The sequence below is a fragment of the Malaclemys terrapin genome, chromosome 6 (genome assembly GCF_027887155.1).
Source record: "Malaclemys terrapin pileata isolate rMalTer1 chromosome 6, rMalTer1.hap1, whole genome shotgun sequence".
Taxonomy (NCBI): Eukaryota; Metazoa; Chordata; order Testudines; family Emydidae; genus Malaclemys; species Malaclemys terrapin.
In genome coordinates this window covers 61,882,510-61,895,944 of record NC_071510.1, presented here as the reverse complement: position 1 = coordinate 61,895,944, position 13,435 = coordinate 61,882,510, and the positions used below count along the sequence as shown (strand labels likewise).

The following is a 13,435-nucleotide window of genomic DNA, read 5'->3' as shown; positions in this document are numbered from 1 at the left end:
AGATAACATTTCAGTATTTGCTTTGAATCAGTTTGTTACTATACATTCATTTTGCAATGGTATTCACTATACCTAATTGATATGGTTGGGTTTGGTTTTATGTACTCTGTACATATCTATGCAGCTTGTAATAATCTTCCTGACACTCCATGTTGTATTACGTCAGATAATAGAACATAACATTTTACAACGTGTTTCATATATTCACAGTGATCCAACGTGATTAATCATGGCTGTCAAAATGCAAAGCTATATATTTTTCTTTACTGTGTGAGGTGGGGCTACTCCACATGAATGATTCCTGGAAAGCTGTTGCTTGTTTAGGTTAACTATGTGATACAATGAATATAATTCTATCTCTCCTAGTTTAGTATTCTGTATGTAAATGACTCCTCAACTGATAACGTAAATGTAAACTTCTCATGTTTGAGACTGTGGAGACATTTATGACAACTCCATAGTTAAAGTTGTGTTGAGTTTTTCATTTTAAAACAGGATTTTATTCTCTGCTAGGGATGAAAATTAGTGTTTGTGATCACCAAAATTACCATTTGCTCTTTAAGCTTGTGGTTAAATTAAGCCACCACTTAAGTACTTTGTTGAATTGGAAACTACTAAGGGCATATCAAATACATTCTCGGGAGAACTTAATACTACAGGAACATATAAAGGGCTAAGTTTTAAGAATGAAGCCTTTGTCTCTTTTTTTGTAGATGGAGTTTGCCCCTGTAAAAGTCTGTGCCTGTAACTTTGTGACACAAAATGTATTGCAAATCAAATCACTTAACGTCATTAGTTATGTATACAGCTACAGATTTGTGTCTGGAATCAGGTAATTGCAGGTACCTGCACTACGGGTTTTCACCTACAATTCAAATGCAGGTAAAAAGTTACAAGCACAGATTGGATCTGCAACATTTCAAAATTTGGCTCCCAAAATTGTTTGGAAAATACAAAATAATCTGCAACTAAGTAAGTTGACATCTCTTAAAAGCCTGTCTCGTCCTATTTGGTAGTGCAGGTATTCAAAGAGACCTGCAGTGTTTTAAAAACACATTAAATAAAAAAACACCTGCTTGCAGACCCACATTAGTAGCTGAACGTCTGGGTAGAATTAAAATGACAAATACATGTTCAAAGAAAACAGATGAACACAAGTTTCTTCTTTACTTACCTGAGTATGAGACTTGGCTTCAGGACTCTGGGGTGACAGCTAGTGTAAACTGTCACAATTCCATTAAAATTAAGGGAACTAAGCTGATCTACACCAGCTGAGGATCTGGCTTTCCACATTTGCTATCCAGCTGAAGCTCCTAAAACTGCACTCCTTTGGATGGCTATTGTGTTATTTAGTCTTTCAACATAGGAAACAGAGAACACTGAATGTGTCTTGCCAGGTAAGTGAAGCAAGAACTGATTGTACTTGAAATGTAAATATATATTTCATTTTTACATTTTGCAAATTTTGCATTTAATAATTTTTACATTTTTTCTTAAATTGTAAAACTTTAGTGTGCTTCATGAGACCCAAACCTGCCATCCTTCTGTGGGCAGAACTCCGACTACCTTTGATGGTAGTTCCCCCTTTGGAGGATTTGCAGGATTAGGGCCCCAACCCCCTTTATTCTGGGGGAAAATTGCTTCCTTTTGAGGGGGAAAAATGAGCTGAAAAGCAAATGTTAGCTTGTATGTAGTCTGTATGGTTTATACAACTGGAATTAATTGAAATGGGAGTCTATCTTTTAATTTTCAGAATAAATTCTTTTATTATCACATGTTACAACCTGTCTTAAGGGAGGATAAAGAAATAGCAGCTCAGTCATTATCATCAAGAGAAGAAAAAATCAATGGAACATTTTCACTAGTTGGCCTATTTGACATCTTCACTTACAACAAGGTAAAAAATAAAATCATATATTTTGCTTTTATGTACTTTCCAACAGTTTTGTAAAACACAGATTTAAAAAGAACCAGCAAAACATTTTATTGCAAAGCTTACAATAGTTTAGTTATCTTTTCTTCTAAGATTTAATTTCCATAGATCCATTTTTCATTTATAAACACAAGTACATCGAGTGTTGCAAAAGTATTCATCTACAGGAAAGCATGCATATGAATGCTTTTGCAATCTATATTAAGTATTAAAAGTCAAAATAGAAATGATCAGTGTCACTTATGAAAAATATGGCTTGAATATCAATCATTGAATAGTTAAAGTTTATTTAAATAATAACTCCTATGTTCAAACATCTTTTTTGTTCCATAGGGGGCCTCCATTATCTGGATGCTTTCCAGCTTTCTGACTGAGAGGCTGTTTATCAAAGCACTCAGTGTGAGTTTAGAAAACTGAACTTTTTCATCTGGGTTTATCAGTTTGAAAATAACAATGAGTATGAATGAGTTTCTCTTTTTCTGATTTTTTTTATTAAAGCTTAATGAACTCTGATGTTTGTATTTGTTTCATTGCAGTCATACCTGAAAGCATTTTCCTTTTCAAGCGTTAACCAAGATGATCTGTGGACACACATACAAATGGTATTTATCATGTCTTGTTAGTACTTTTGTTTTAATGATTGGAATGGGCCAAATTCTGCACATATACCAACTGTGGAACTTTGAAGTGGAATTTATCTACTCCTAGCCTAGTTCCTACAACCCCCCAACCCCTCCTTCCCAAACTCATTTTGCAGGCTTTTTGTGGCAGGAGATTTGATGGGAGAGATGAGGGACAAAGGATATGTCTACACTGCAATTAAAAACCTGCAGCTGGCCTGTCCTAGCTGACTTGGGCTTGTGGGGCTTGAGCTAAGGGGCTGTTTAATTGTGGTGTAGTAATTTGGGCTCATGTAGCAGCCAGAGCTTTGGGACCCTCCCACCTTGCAGGGTCTTAGAGCCTGGGCTCCAGCCTGAGCCTGAACGTCTACACCACAATTAAATAGTCCCTTAGCTCGAGCCCCACAAGCCCAAATCAGCTGGCATGGGCCAGCTGTGGGTTTTTAGTTGCAGTGTAGATACCTAAAGGGCCAGAGAGGAGGTCTGTGCACTTACAGCCACTTGCCTCTGCCTACACAAATCTGCATAGATTATTCTTGCTCTGAATAAATTTTGTCATCTTTCAGTTGTCCATTTAAATGAATAACCTTTTCTCACAGAGAGACAAGGTGGGTGTGGCAATATATTTTACTGGACTTTGGGTTGGTGAGAGAGACAAGCTTTCAGGCTTACACAGGGCTCTTCTTCAGGACTAGGAAATGTACTTAGAGTAGCACAGCTAAATACTGTACCAGGTGGAGCAGATTTTTTTATCATAAGTAGTAAACACATATTTTAAGGGACCATTCAAGGTGAAGTGGCTCATTAACACCTCTGCAGTCATAAAGGGAAAGGGGGAAAAAAGCTGGGCAGTGGGGATTTAAGTGGGTTATAAATTGTTGTAATAACCACCCCCAGCTTTTTTCTCTCACCAACTGAAGTCGGTCCAATAAAAGATATGACCTCAGCCACCTTGTCTCTTTAATATCCTCTGTCCAACACAGCTACAACAACACTGCATATAAGCTTTGCTGATCTTTATTTCTGTGTAACTTTAAAATCTTTTATTTTTATACCTTCACTTTTATACATAGTAAATATTTTGGTTCAGACAATATTTTAAATTTAGTTTATTTATCATAAGTCACTAAAGGGTCAGGATTTATTCATGTATATTACAATGAGGGCCCAACACTTCAGGGAAACTCCCCACCACCAGCACCTTTAATATTTGCTAAAAGTCTGAATAAGACTGGATGCTAAGAAAACAAATATTAATAATGGATTTTTATTATAATGTCTGTACCAAAATTACTGTGAAGAAAGATTCCATAATGCTACACCAGAGTCTTACCTTAAGAATGGAGGATCATATTCTCATATGCCATAAATTGTTATAGGAGTATTGAAATCAATGGAGCTATGCCAGTTCCCACTAGTTGAGAATCCAGCCCAGAATCAGTTGTCAGGTGTTACATTATTTATTTAATTAGTTAGTTTTTATAGTGTCTATCTTATATTCTAGGTGCTTTACATAAATAGAATAAACAAAATCCCATACAACAAATTGTGTCTATCATTAACCATTCAAAGGTGCAAATATATTGAAATGAACAAGAGAAAGGTAAAGACTCAAGTTACAAGAATTAGAAATGTCATTACAATACTTTAGATTTCCCTAAAGAGTTGGGTCCTCTATAGGTTAGTCACAATAATGCTTTTTTTCCGGTTAGTTACAATGATTCTCAATATAAAATACACATGAATGAAGATTAAGCAGTTATAATTTCTCAAATACCTTATTATATCCCCCAGCGTGTTGCTGGGATCAATATAAATAAACATTTCATAAATGTTTCTAATTCAGCCCTTTCTTGAAGGTTGTAGATGCACAGAATGAAGTTCAGTTGCCAGCATCAGTAAAAAAAATAATGGATTCCTGGACATGCCAAAATGGGTTTCCAGTTTTAACATTCAATCTGTCCACCGGCATTATCCGTCAGGAACAATTTTATAATAAAAGGACACAAAACAATACTACTTACAAGTATGTTTAGTTCATATTTTTAGCATTTAGCATACATTTACCTTTTATTGCAGAAAAATATTGTATTAGCATATTATGTTTTGAACAGTTGTTTGTTTTTTCCCCTAGAATTGTCAAATGAAATCCATTGGAGGCATGAGTTTGAAGTGGTATTGCATGCAATTCCCTTTTCCAACAGATTATTTCCCCCTGGGTAGCAACTGTGCAAGGCCATTATGTGGCTGCAAAAGGCAGACACAGAGATCAAGATCTTCCAAAATGACTAACTCTAGTAGCAGTAGCTTTGGTGCCCTTTTGCAGAAGGCTGGTATGCTGCTCAGTGAGCATCCGGGGTCTCTTTCCTGCACAGAACTCTTTTTAGCAAACACGTTTCTGAAAAAAGGAGTTTTACAGGTGCCAGGAAGGGAATGAAGAGTTAAGAGTAATGAAATGAGAGAATGTAGAAGGATAAAATCACTGTTAGAAGAAGGAAAGTAATCCCCAGAGAAAGATTCTAGTCTGAGGATCTGCCAAAGGACTATAGGCTAAATGTTGGCCCTATTGAATTTAAAGCCAAAACTCCCTTTGATCTTCAGTGAGATCAGGAGTTGACCCAACTTGAGTACTAACATCTGAAAAGATATAGTGCATCAGAGAGGGGAAAGGGACAGCTGGAATTTTAAGAAATTACTTGCAAACTTATTCAACATCAGTTTAGAGCTTGTTTCCTTAAACTATAAGAATTAATTAAATTGTCCAATTTTGTTTTTTGTTAAGTAACACATGGATTGTTCCTATTTCTTGGATAAGAAATGGATCTGCACAACCCTTAGTCTGGCTAGATAAAAGTAGCAGTAAGTAATGTTTTTGTTCATACATGTAAAAAAAAACCCCATGAGCTATATTTTGAATTAGATAAGAAAGGATAAAAAAATCAATAAAAACCTCCACATTAATCCGCTTTAGTTATATTGCATGTTAAAATAAGTACATTTTCAAATAAAGAAAAATGATGTGCAAAAATCTGTTGTAACTGTAAAAGTACTGTTTTAATCACACAATAGAATGGACATTGTGAGATTTCCATAACAACTAGAAATCTGCCATTTTGTACAGAGGGACAAACTCTGAGGTCCTATTCAGGTTTTACTCATTCCTTACTCAGGCTGCTTCCAATGACTTCAGTGGGAGTTTCTCCTGGACTGAGGAAGGACTTCAGGATTTGGCCATTATCAAAGGGTCATAATCATATAATACCTAAATACTGTAAATAACTCTGTGGAGTAATTCAAAATACCACATTTGTACATCTAAGCAAACTGAAAAGGTGCAGTTTCAACAATACATAATTTAATTTGTTTATATAATTTTAAAGGAGGAGCAGAATTAAAATTAATCTTAAAAAATGCAACTGCACATGCATCCTCAGTCATAAAAAGGTGCAATTCCTTTTTATGTTACTATTCTGCAATAAACAAGCACGTTTAGAGAGAGATAAGGGTATAATCACTGCTACTTTAAACAAAAAGAAGCTTTATTAGATTATTGCCATTTGAAAAACCTAAATATTTGAAAGTTTGGACATTTTGAGTTAAGGTTCTAGAAACAGCCTTCATTCTAACCTTTACTCCACCACACTGTGAACCATCTATATGAGGCAGACACATGCTTCTTCAAAGACTTTTTTCTTTCCTCAGTACATAATAATGATAATATAATACACTGTATACCTATGTCAACTCTCCTCTGTCCTATCTTTGGAGTGGGTGTGGTAAGGTCAAAAGCTGTTTAATCTAATTTGAATAATGAGATATAGGGCTATCAAAGTGAGTATCTAGCCACAGGTGGGTGGAGGAAGCAGATAAACAAAACAGTATTTATTCACTCCACACTTGTACTTTTCAATTTAAAATTCAGTAAGCCACTGCATGAGTGACAAGTTAGCAAATTAGGGCTGATGCAGGAAAGGGGTGTTAAGTAGCAGTGCTCACTTTGAAGGTGCTATACTGAGTTCAGTGCTATGGATTAAATTTATTGTAGGATTAAAGAAAGGCTCCATTTCCTCACCCATCAACCTGTCATACATTCTCCTATGTGCAGCTCTTAGAATGACCAAAAATCCCCATGAATTAACGTTTGGAGCATCTGTCTGAAGAAAATAAAATACTGCACATATTCAGTACTCCCTTTAAAAATATTTTAACTTGTACTTGAAAACCAAATGTCTTCAAATCTATCAAAGTCAATAGGCCTCATTCAAGGCTACTTATGCACCAAGTCTGAAGTTTTAAAACAAAGCCAATTCTGATTTGCTGTACCAAAGTCCAAAAAAAGGTGACTGAATATTTTCTTAAAAGGTTTTCTTAAAAACACTTTTTCGCACAAATCACTCAAATAGCTAAATTAATTGTGATGAAATTTCTCCCGCACTTACTCCCTTAAAATAGAAATCACTTCTGGGTGACACCAACTATAAAAATTTCAGCTCAAAAGTGTATCTTGGGAATAGTTTAGGCAGAGGGCACTCAATACAATCTGCTACTCTAGGTAACACTTCTGTGTGCTGCCTCCCACACTACTCAAATTTGGCCCAGCCACCTCCCTGTTATGATGGGGGGTGGGGTAGATTTGAGCAAGTGATGTTACAACCTGACACATGGAGTCACAGCGCTGCTCAAATTTGGCTCAGACACTACTTCGTCATGATAGAGGGGCTACAGCCCTAGGCAGCTGCCCAGAAATCTGCCACCCTATGCAGCTGTCTCGGTGGCCTATAGCTAGAGTGGCCTCTGGGTTTACACATGTGAAAGTAAGAATTTAGGATGGAAGTGAAGTTTCAACTTTAATTGTAGCACTGTTTACTGTAATGGCATGACTATGCATTAGGAGTAAACTTTTAAAAAGCACCTACTTGACTTAGGAACCTGTTCTAAAATCTTTCACATGCTTCTTCCCTCCCTTTGTGTTTTATTTAGTGACAATGTTCAGGGCCCAATCCTGTAGTCCCCACTCACTCAAAACACCCATTTAAAACCTGATTCTGCAGTCCTTATTCCATACTTATTCTGATACTACACCTCTACTCTGTTATAACGCTGTCCTTGGGAGCCAAAAAATCTTACCGCGTTATAGGTGAAACTGCGTTATATCAAACTTGCTTTGATCCGCCGGAGTGCGCAGCCCCGTTCCCCCGGAGCGCTGCATTACCGCATTATATCCGAATTTGTGTTATATCAGGTTAGAGGTGTACTTACATCAGTACTACTCCATGATCTTATCTAGACTAGGGAAAAAGATTGGATTTTTTGTTTTGTTTTTGTTTCTTTTAAATCAGGTTAGCTTAACTGCAGTTGAAACATTTGAAGCACCTTGTGTAGGTGCAGTTTTAACACCTTTAAAATTGTTTTAGCTGCTCAAGGTCTACCCTAGACTCTGGCTAGCTAACTAGCTAACCACACTTTTTTCCTTGTCTAGGAAGACCCAGATGAGTACCAATGGCAGAATCAGGCCCTTGATGAGTGATCAGACTGTGTAAGAACTAAAGGATTGGGCCTTGTATTTACAACAAAACTATTTAGTTGGATGTTTGCTACTGTTGCATAAGCTTACCCATTCTGCTGCCACCACAATTGTTTAGATTTATATTTGAATGCTGATAAGGAGGCAATTCTAATCTAAGATAACAGTGATCCCTGTTATGGCTTGAAATAGAGCCCACAGTGCCTCCACACTGCTCCAGGGAAAAGTCCAGAATGTATTGAGCCTCAGGTGGACACAGTTTCTCCCAGAGATCTTGGCACACAGGCAGAGCAAGTCTCCATCCATTAGGAGGACGAATCGTTCATTCCACTATACTGCCAGCCAGGACCGGTGCAAGGAAGTTTCGCGCCCTAGGCGAAACTTCCACCTTGCGCCCCCCACCTCACCCAGTTAACCCTGCCCCCCCCGTGAGAGCTAACCCAGCCCGGGGAGACCCCCGCCCCCCCGTGACAGCTAACCCTGCCCGGGGAGCCCCCCCGCCCGCACGGTAGCTAACCCCGCCTGGAGAGCCCGCCCCAGCTCACCTCGGCTCCGCCTCCTCCGCTGAGCACGCCGGCGCCGCTCTAATTCTCCTCCCCTCGCAGGCTTGCGGCGCCGATTGGAAGAGACTTAGAGCCGGGCTGTGTGCTCAGCGGAGGAGGCAGAATGGAGGTGATCTAGGGCAGGGAGCGGTTCCCCTGTGCGCCCCGCCCCGTTATTGCGGGTGGCCCTCCCCGCGACCCTCCGCCACAGCTCACCTCCACTCCACCTCCGCGCCTGAGTGGGCTTTTAGGCGCCCTAGGGGGCTGCCTAGTTTGCCTAAATGGTTGCACCGGCCCTGCTGCCAGCAAGCCAGCTCCTTTGGTCAGTGAAGGAGCAAGATGGGTCCATGGCTCTGCCTCCTCCCTGCCTCCTTTGTGAAGTGCCTTAAAGGGATAAGTTCTTGTATTCTGTTAGAACACAGAGAGTGCAATTGGGCCTGCTGCATGTGGGGGTCACCTTGTGCCCCCCCCGTACCAAATCAAGGGCCTGGCACAGTCTGGCTCCACATGTGAGCTTGTAACTCATAAAATCTTGAGAAACTGGCTGAGCTCTTTTGCCTCATGCATAGTAGCAATATAATTTAATGATGTGGTGATGCAGATGCACATATATCAGATTAAAACTGAGCCCATATTTCATAGCAGTGTATAACATTCTGCATACCTGCATTAATGATTGGTAAAATGGTACAGCCTTTCCATTTTCAAATGTCCCCACAGAAATGTTTCCTGAAATGCAAATATCAGATTCAGAACATGACTGGATTTTGTTAAATATGAATATGGCTGGGTACTACAGAGTTAATTATGATCCATTACATTTGAAGAGATTAGCACAACTGCTTGAAAAAGACCCAAAGGTAAGATAACTTGTTTATCAATGATGTAAACAAATTCTATACAATCAATTTCTTATTGCAATCATTACCAGTAATTACTTTAAGTGATAATTGAAAGCTAGGGCATCACATGCAAAGAGCTCAAATCTGTGCCTATTAAAGTTACTGACAAAATTCACTTTGACTTTACTGGGAACAAAAGTGGGACTAAAATAGCTTTTCATTTCAAGTGTGTGCTGAAAATTTTTTCATTAACATAGAACCAGATTCTACCTGTAAAGCTGTCTTAATCAGCCCTGGAAGGATCTCCCACTATAAGGAGGTTCTTCCATGACTTCAAACCATTACAAAGTCTTACCGATGTATGGGTGTTGCTGGGATTTACCTTCACTTTGAGCTGATGGAAAACATTCTGTCAGAACACTTTTCCATCAGAAAATGCTGAATCCACAGAAATGAATCATTCCACAGGAATGTGTTGATTCCATCAAAACTTCTGACGAAAATCTCCCTGACTCCCTGGGCAGTGGCCTCTGAGTCTGCTCAGCTCCTTGGGGACTTGGACAGCCCTGAGAGGCAGCACCCTGGGGAGTTGGATAGCCAGGAACAAGCTGAAAAATTTCCATCGGGGTTCTCCCAAAATGGAATTATTTTTAGAGTTTTTCCTCTCATGAAAAAATTCAATTTTTGGCAGGAAGGAAATTCCATTTTCCAGACACTTCTACTAATGTTCTGCTAATCCCTGGTTGTCATTTCAACACCTTGTGACCATTGAAAGTTAATATAACTTAAGGCAATTTCATGCTGGTCTAACTTATATCAGAGAACTGGCTGAGCAAAGCTTGGACTCAGGATAAAGGGAGCATAGAGATGAACTTTAAGGCACCTTTACATTCTGCCTCAATTGAGTTGCATGGTGTAGCCCAGCCCCGATGAATCACTTTTTAATTACAATGTTTAGAAAATGTAAAGACCATGGCCACTGAAAATAGTTCAACAGGGCCAAATCAACCACTCTGCTTCTGCTACAAAGTATAGGAAATAATGGCCAATATTGGCATAGGAATGGGGAGACATGGAAAGGGGAAATGCCTCCTATTGGTATTGCTTTCTTGACTTTATGGAAACTGCTTCGGAGGAGTTGCAATCCAGGGGTATGGCAGGATTGGAGACAACAGGGCTGAGAGTACAGCCTCTCTAAGATGCGTTCTTTTTCTTTCCTTCAAACCTGTATGGTTCCTGATCAAGCAAATTTTGAATGTCAGCCTAAACTTAGGTGGGCTCCCAATCTATGCTTTAAATCCTCTGTTGGCATTCATCATTGAGAAAATCCATGGGAACATGACGGAGCCATATTGCTATACAAGCAGGAGAGAGATAAGCAGGGACCAGGAGTTTTGACACAAATGGACCTGGACTCTAGTAAATGCTAGATTCACCTGGATTGCAGGAAATCCACAGATTCCTTGGACCAACCTCCCCACCCCCATGCAAGTTCTTTTGAGGCTGTTGGAGAAATTCTACCAAAGGAACAGTGTGAAATAAATTTGCAATTTAATTCCATTATACAGGTTTAACCCACAAAATTGCCCAATTAAGTTTATGCTAAGAGATATTATAGGCTTTAAATATCTAGAAGCTATTCCTATAAATAGAAATAGGGAGGAAAAATACATGTGTAGAGGAGAATCATATAATAAGAGGGTGGGCAAGCTGTGCTCCTACTCCGCTTCCTGGTTGCAGAATTTGCATAATATGCATCAATGATGGCGGGATAGGTGTCTTTTCCACAGCTGCTGAATGCATAGTTTGTTTTGAACCAGAACCAGAAGCTTGTAGTTTTTTTTACAGATTCTGGTTACAACATAAATAATCTCTGCACTCCACATAATCCAGTGCAGGATCAACCTGAAGATTTATTCAATGGAGAACAAAATTACTAACTGGAGTTCTGCCTATGGTCTCCTGTAGCCAGAACAACTCTGAATTCAGAACAAATGTAAGACACTCTAGTCTGGACTGGTGTGAGTACTTGATTATGAATTGGAGTCTCAAAAGGAAAAAAGTCATTGTCAAGATGAAGAAATCAGGATTTATTTTAGAAACTGTAGAGCTTCCTCACTTTAATTTGCAATATTGCACATACTTAAGAGGATTTTTCAAGCTTAGCAGTTCATTAGCTGTTGCAAATGGGTACCAGATGTAGAATTTTTTAAGTCTACATACACAGAAAAAATTGTTCTTAAAGGCACATTGAGTAAATTATTTCAGCTCAAAATATGGGACCAAATCCTGCCATCCTTACTCAGGCAAAGCTTCCATTGAAGTCTATAAAATTTGGCTTGAGAATAGACTGCAGGGTTTGTCCCAGACTTTCAAAACATAACTAAGTATGCTTTTCCTCAAAATGATATGTTTGATCTACTAACACCACATGAGTGCTTTCTGCAGGCTATTCCAGTCGTCAACAGGTTACATTTGATAGACGATGCTTTTACATTGGCACAGTGAGTATATTTTGAGTCTATGATAGAAAATTGTTATTAATGCACTATTACATGACACTGTTATACTTCACATTCCTATTATGACTTTGCTCCTTTGTCTCCATAAATACCCTGTAAAGAAGACAGACTTCATCAGGGAACAGTTTAAAAAAAACCCATTAAGTCATCTAGTCCATCCCCAGCCAGTGCAGAGTAGTTCCTTACAGTATCTTTGCTAACTGTTTGTCCCAGCTCATATGTTTCAAGCAGTTGAGCTGCCACAGTTTCATCAGGAGACTTTTCTACAAGCTAATATAGATCCTCATTAGGAAAATGTCTTGATGTTTAAGCCTAAATTTCCTTTTTCTTACTTCATATCGTTGTTTCTAGCTATACCTCATTGTATTCAACAATTCCTTTCTGTTCCTGATAAGTAATCTTCCAACTACTTGTAGATGATTATCATGTCCTCTTTCATTATTGACACTGATAGAGACAGTTCAGGGCGGTGGGATTGCCCCGACAAGTGTTGGGATTCTGCAAAAAAAACCCCCAAAAAACATATAACTTAACTTACCTGCACAGTTCCCTTCCTTCCCCCTCCCCATGGGAAAACTCCTTTAAGGGATATCCAAGTCCAGCTGCAGGTGGACAGTTTCATTGGAGCCATGCTGCCAGGAAGCTAAGGGAGCCCAGGAGTCAATGGTTGTCCCTGTGCCTCCAGCAGATACCTGAGATCCACAAAGGTATCAGAATCATTGTGGTCTATAGGTGGGCAAAGTACCCCCACAACACTGGAGGAGTTTGGAGGGAACTCTGTCAGGGGAACCTTAGAGTTTTCCTCCCCCACTTTCTGTAGGTTTTCCCACCAGAGGGCACAGTCTGTAATAAGGAATGTGTAAAATGTGCTCCACACATATACTTATGGCGGGGCTTCCCATGAAGGGTTTTGGATGGGCCCTCTGCAAAAGAGTGAAGTTTAGCCTAAAGTATATTGGTGCCATTCTAATGATTGATTAATTAATTAATAATAATGTTTAAATATCCCTGAATTACCATTTAATTGTTTATGCTTTTCAAGTAATGGTTATTCCCCAAAGCAGTTTATAATGAAAATCTGTTGTTCAAATATTTTAAAAAGACCATAAATATTGTATCTCCAAAATGTTACTACATAAAAATATAGAGGGAATCTTCACTTTATCCTAGTGAGGATGTTAAGTGGCAGTAGTGGACACGGGCTTGATCCTGCCAACACACCTTAGTGTAGTGTGTGCTTAATGTTTTGAGTTAGTTGAGTAGTCCCATTGATTCTTGGTAACAGCGCGTGGCTCAGCAGTGTGTGTTTGCAGGATCAGACTCTTAAACTGGTCACTATTGTATTGTATTTATTCTCATTGTCTGTCTTCTTTCCTAGACCCCACAGTATCTAGATGTTTTTTCATCAGTTATCTAAATATACCGTTGTTGAAATGTGTGTTTAACTTGAAT

The 13,435-nt window shown here is 38.9% G+C and overlaps 1 protein-coding gene across 1 annotated transcript in view; it reads left to right on the top strand.

Annotated features, from left to right (window-relative positions):
* Positions 1–13,435, top strand: part of LVRN (laeverin) — a 71,975-nt gene that overhangs the window by 39,618 nt on the left and 18,922 nt on the right. Inside the window, exons 7-13 of the mRNA XM_054031269.1 lie at positions 1,754–1,897; positions 2,267–2,332; positions 2,470–2,535; positions 4,413–4,579; positions 5,336–5,412; positions 9,340–9,479; positions 11,910–11,965. Coding sequence (XP_053887244.1) covers positions 1,754–1,897; positions 2,267–2,332; positions 2,470–2,535; positions 4,413–4,579; positions 5,336–5,412; positions 9,340–9,479; positions 11,910–11,965 — 716 coding nt within the window. The remainder of the gene's footprint in view (positions 1–1,753; positions 1,898–2,266; positions 2,333–2,469; positions 2,536–4,412; positions 4,580–5,335; positions 5,413–9,339; positions 9,480–11,909; positions 11,966–13,435) is intronic.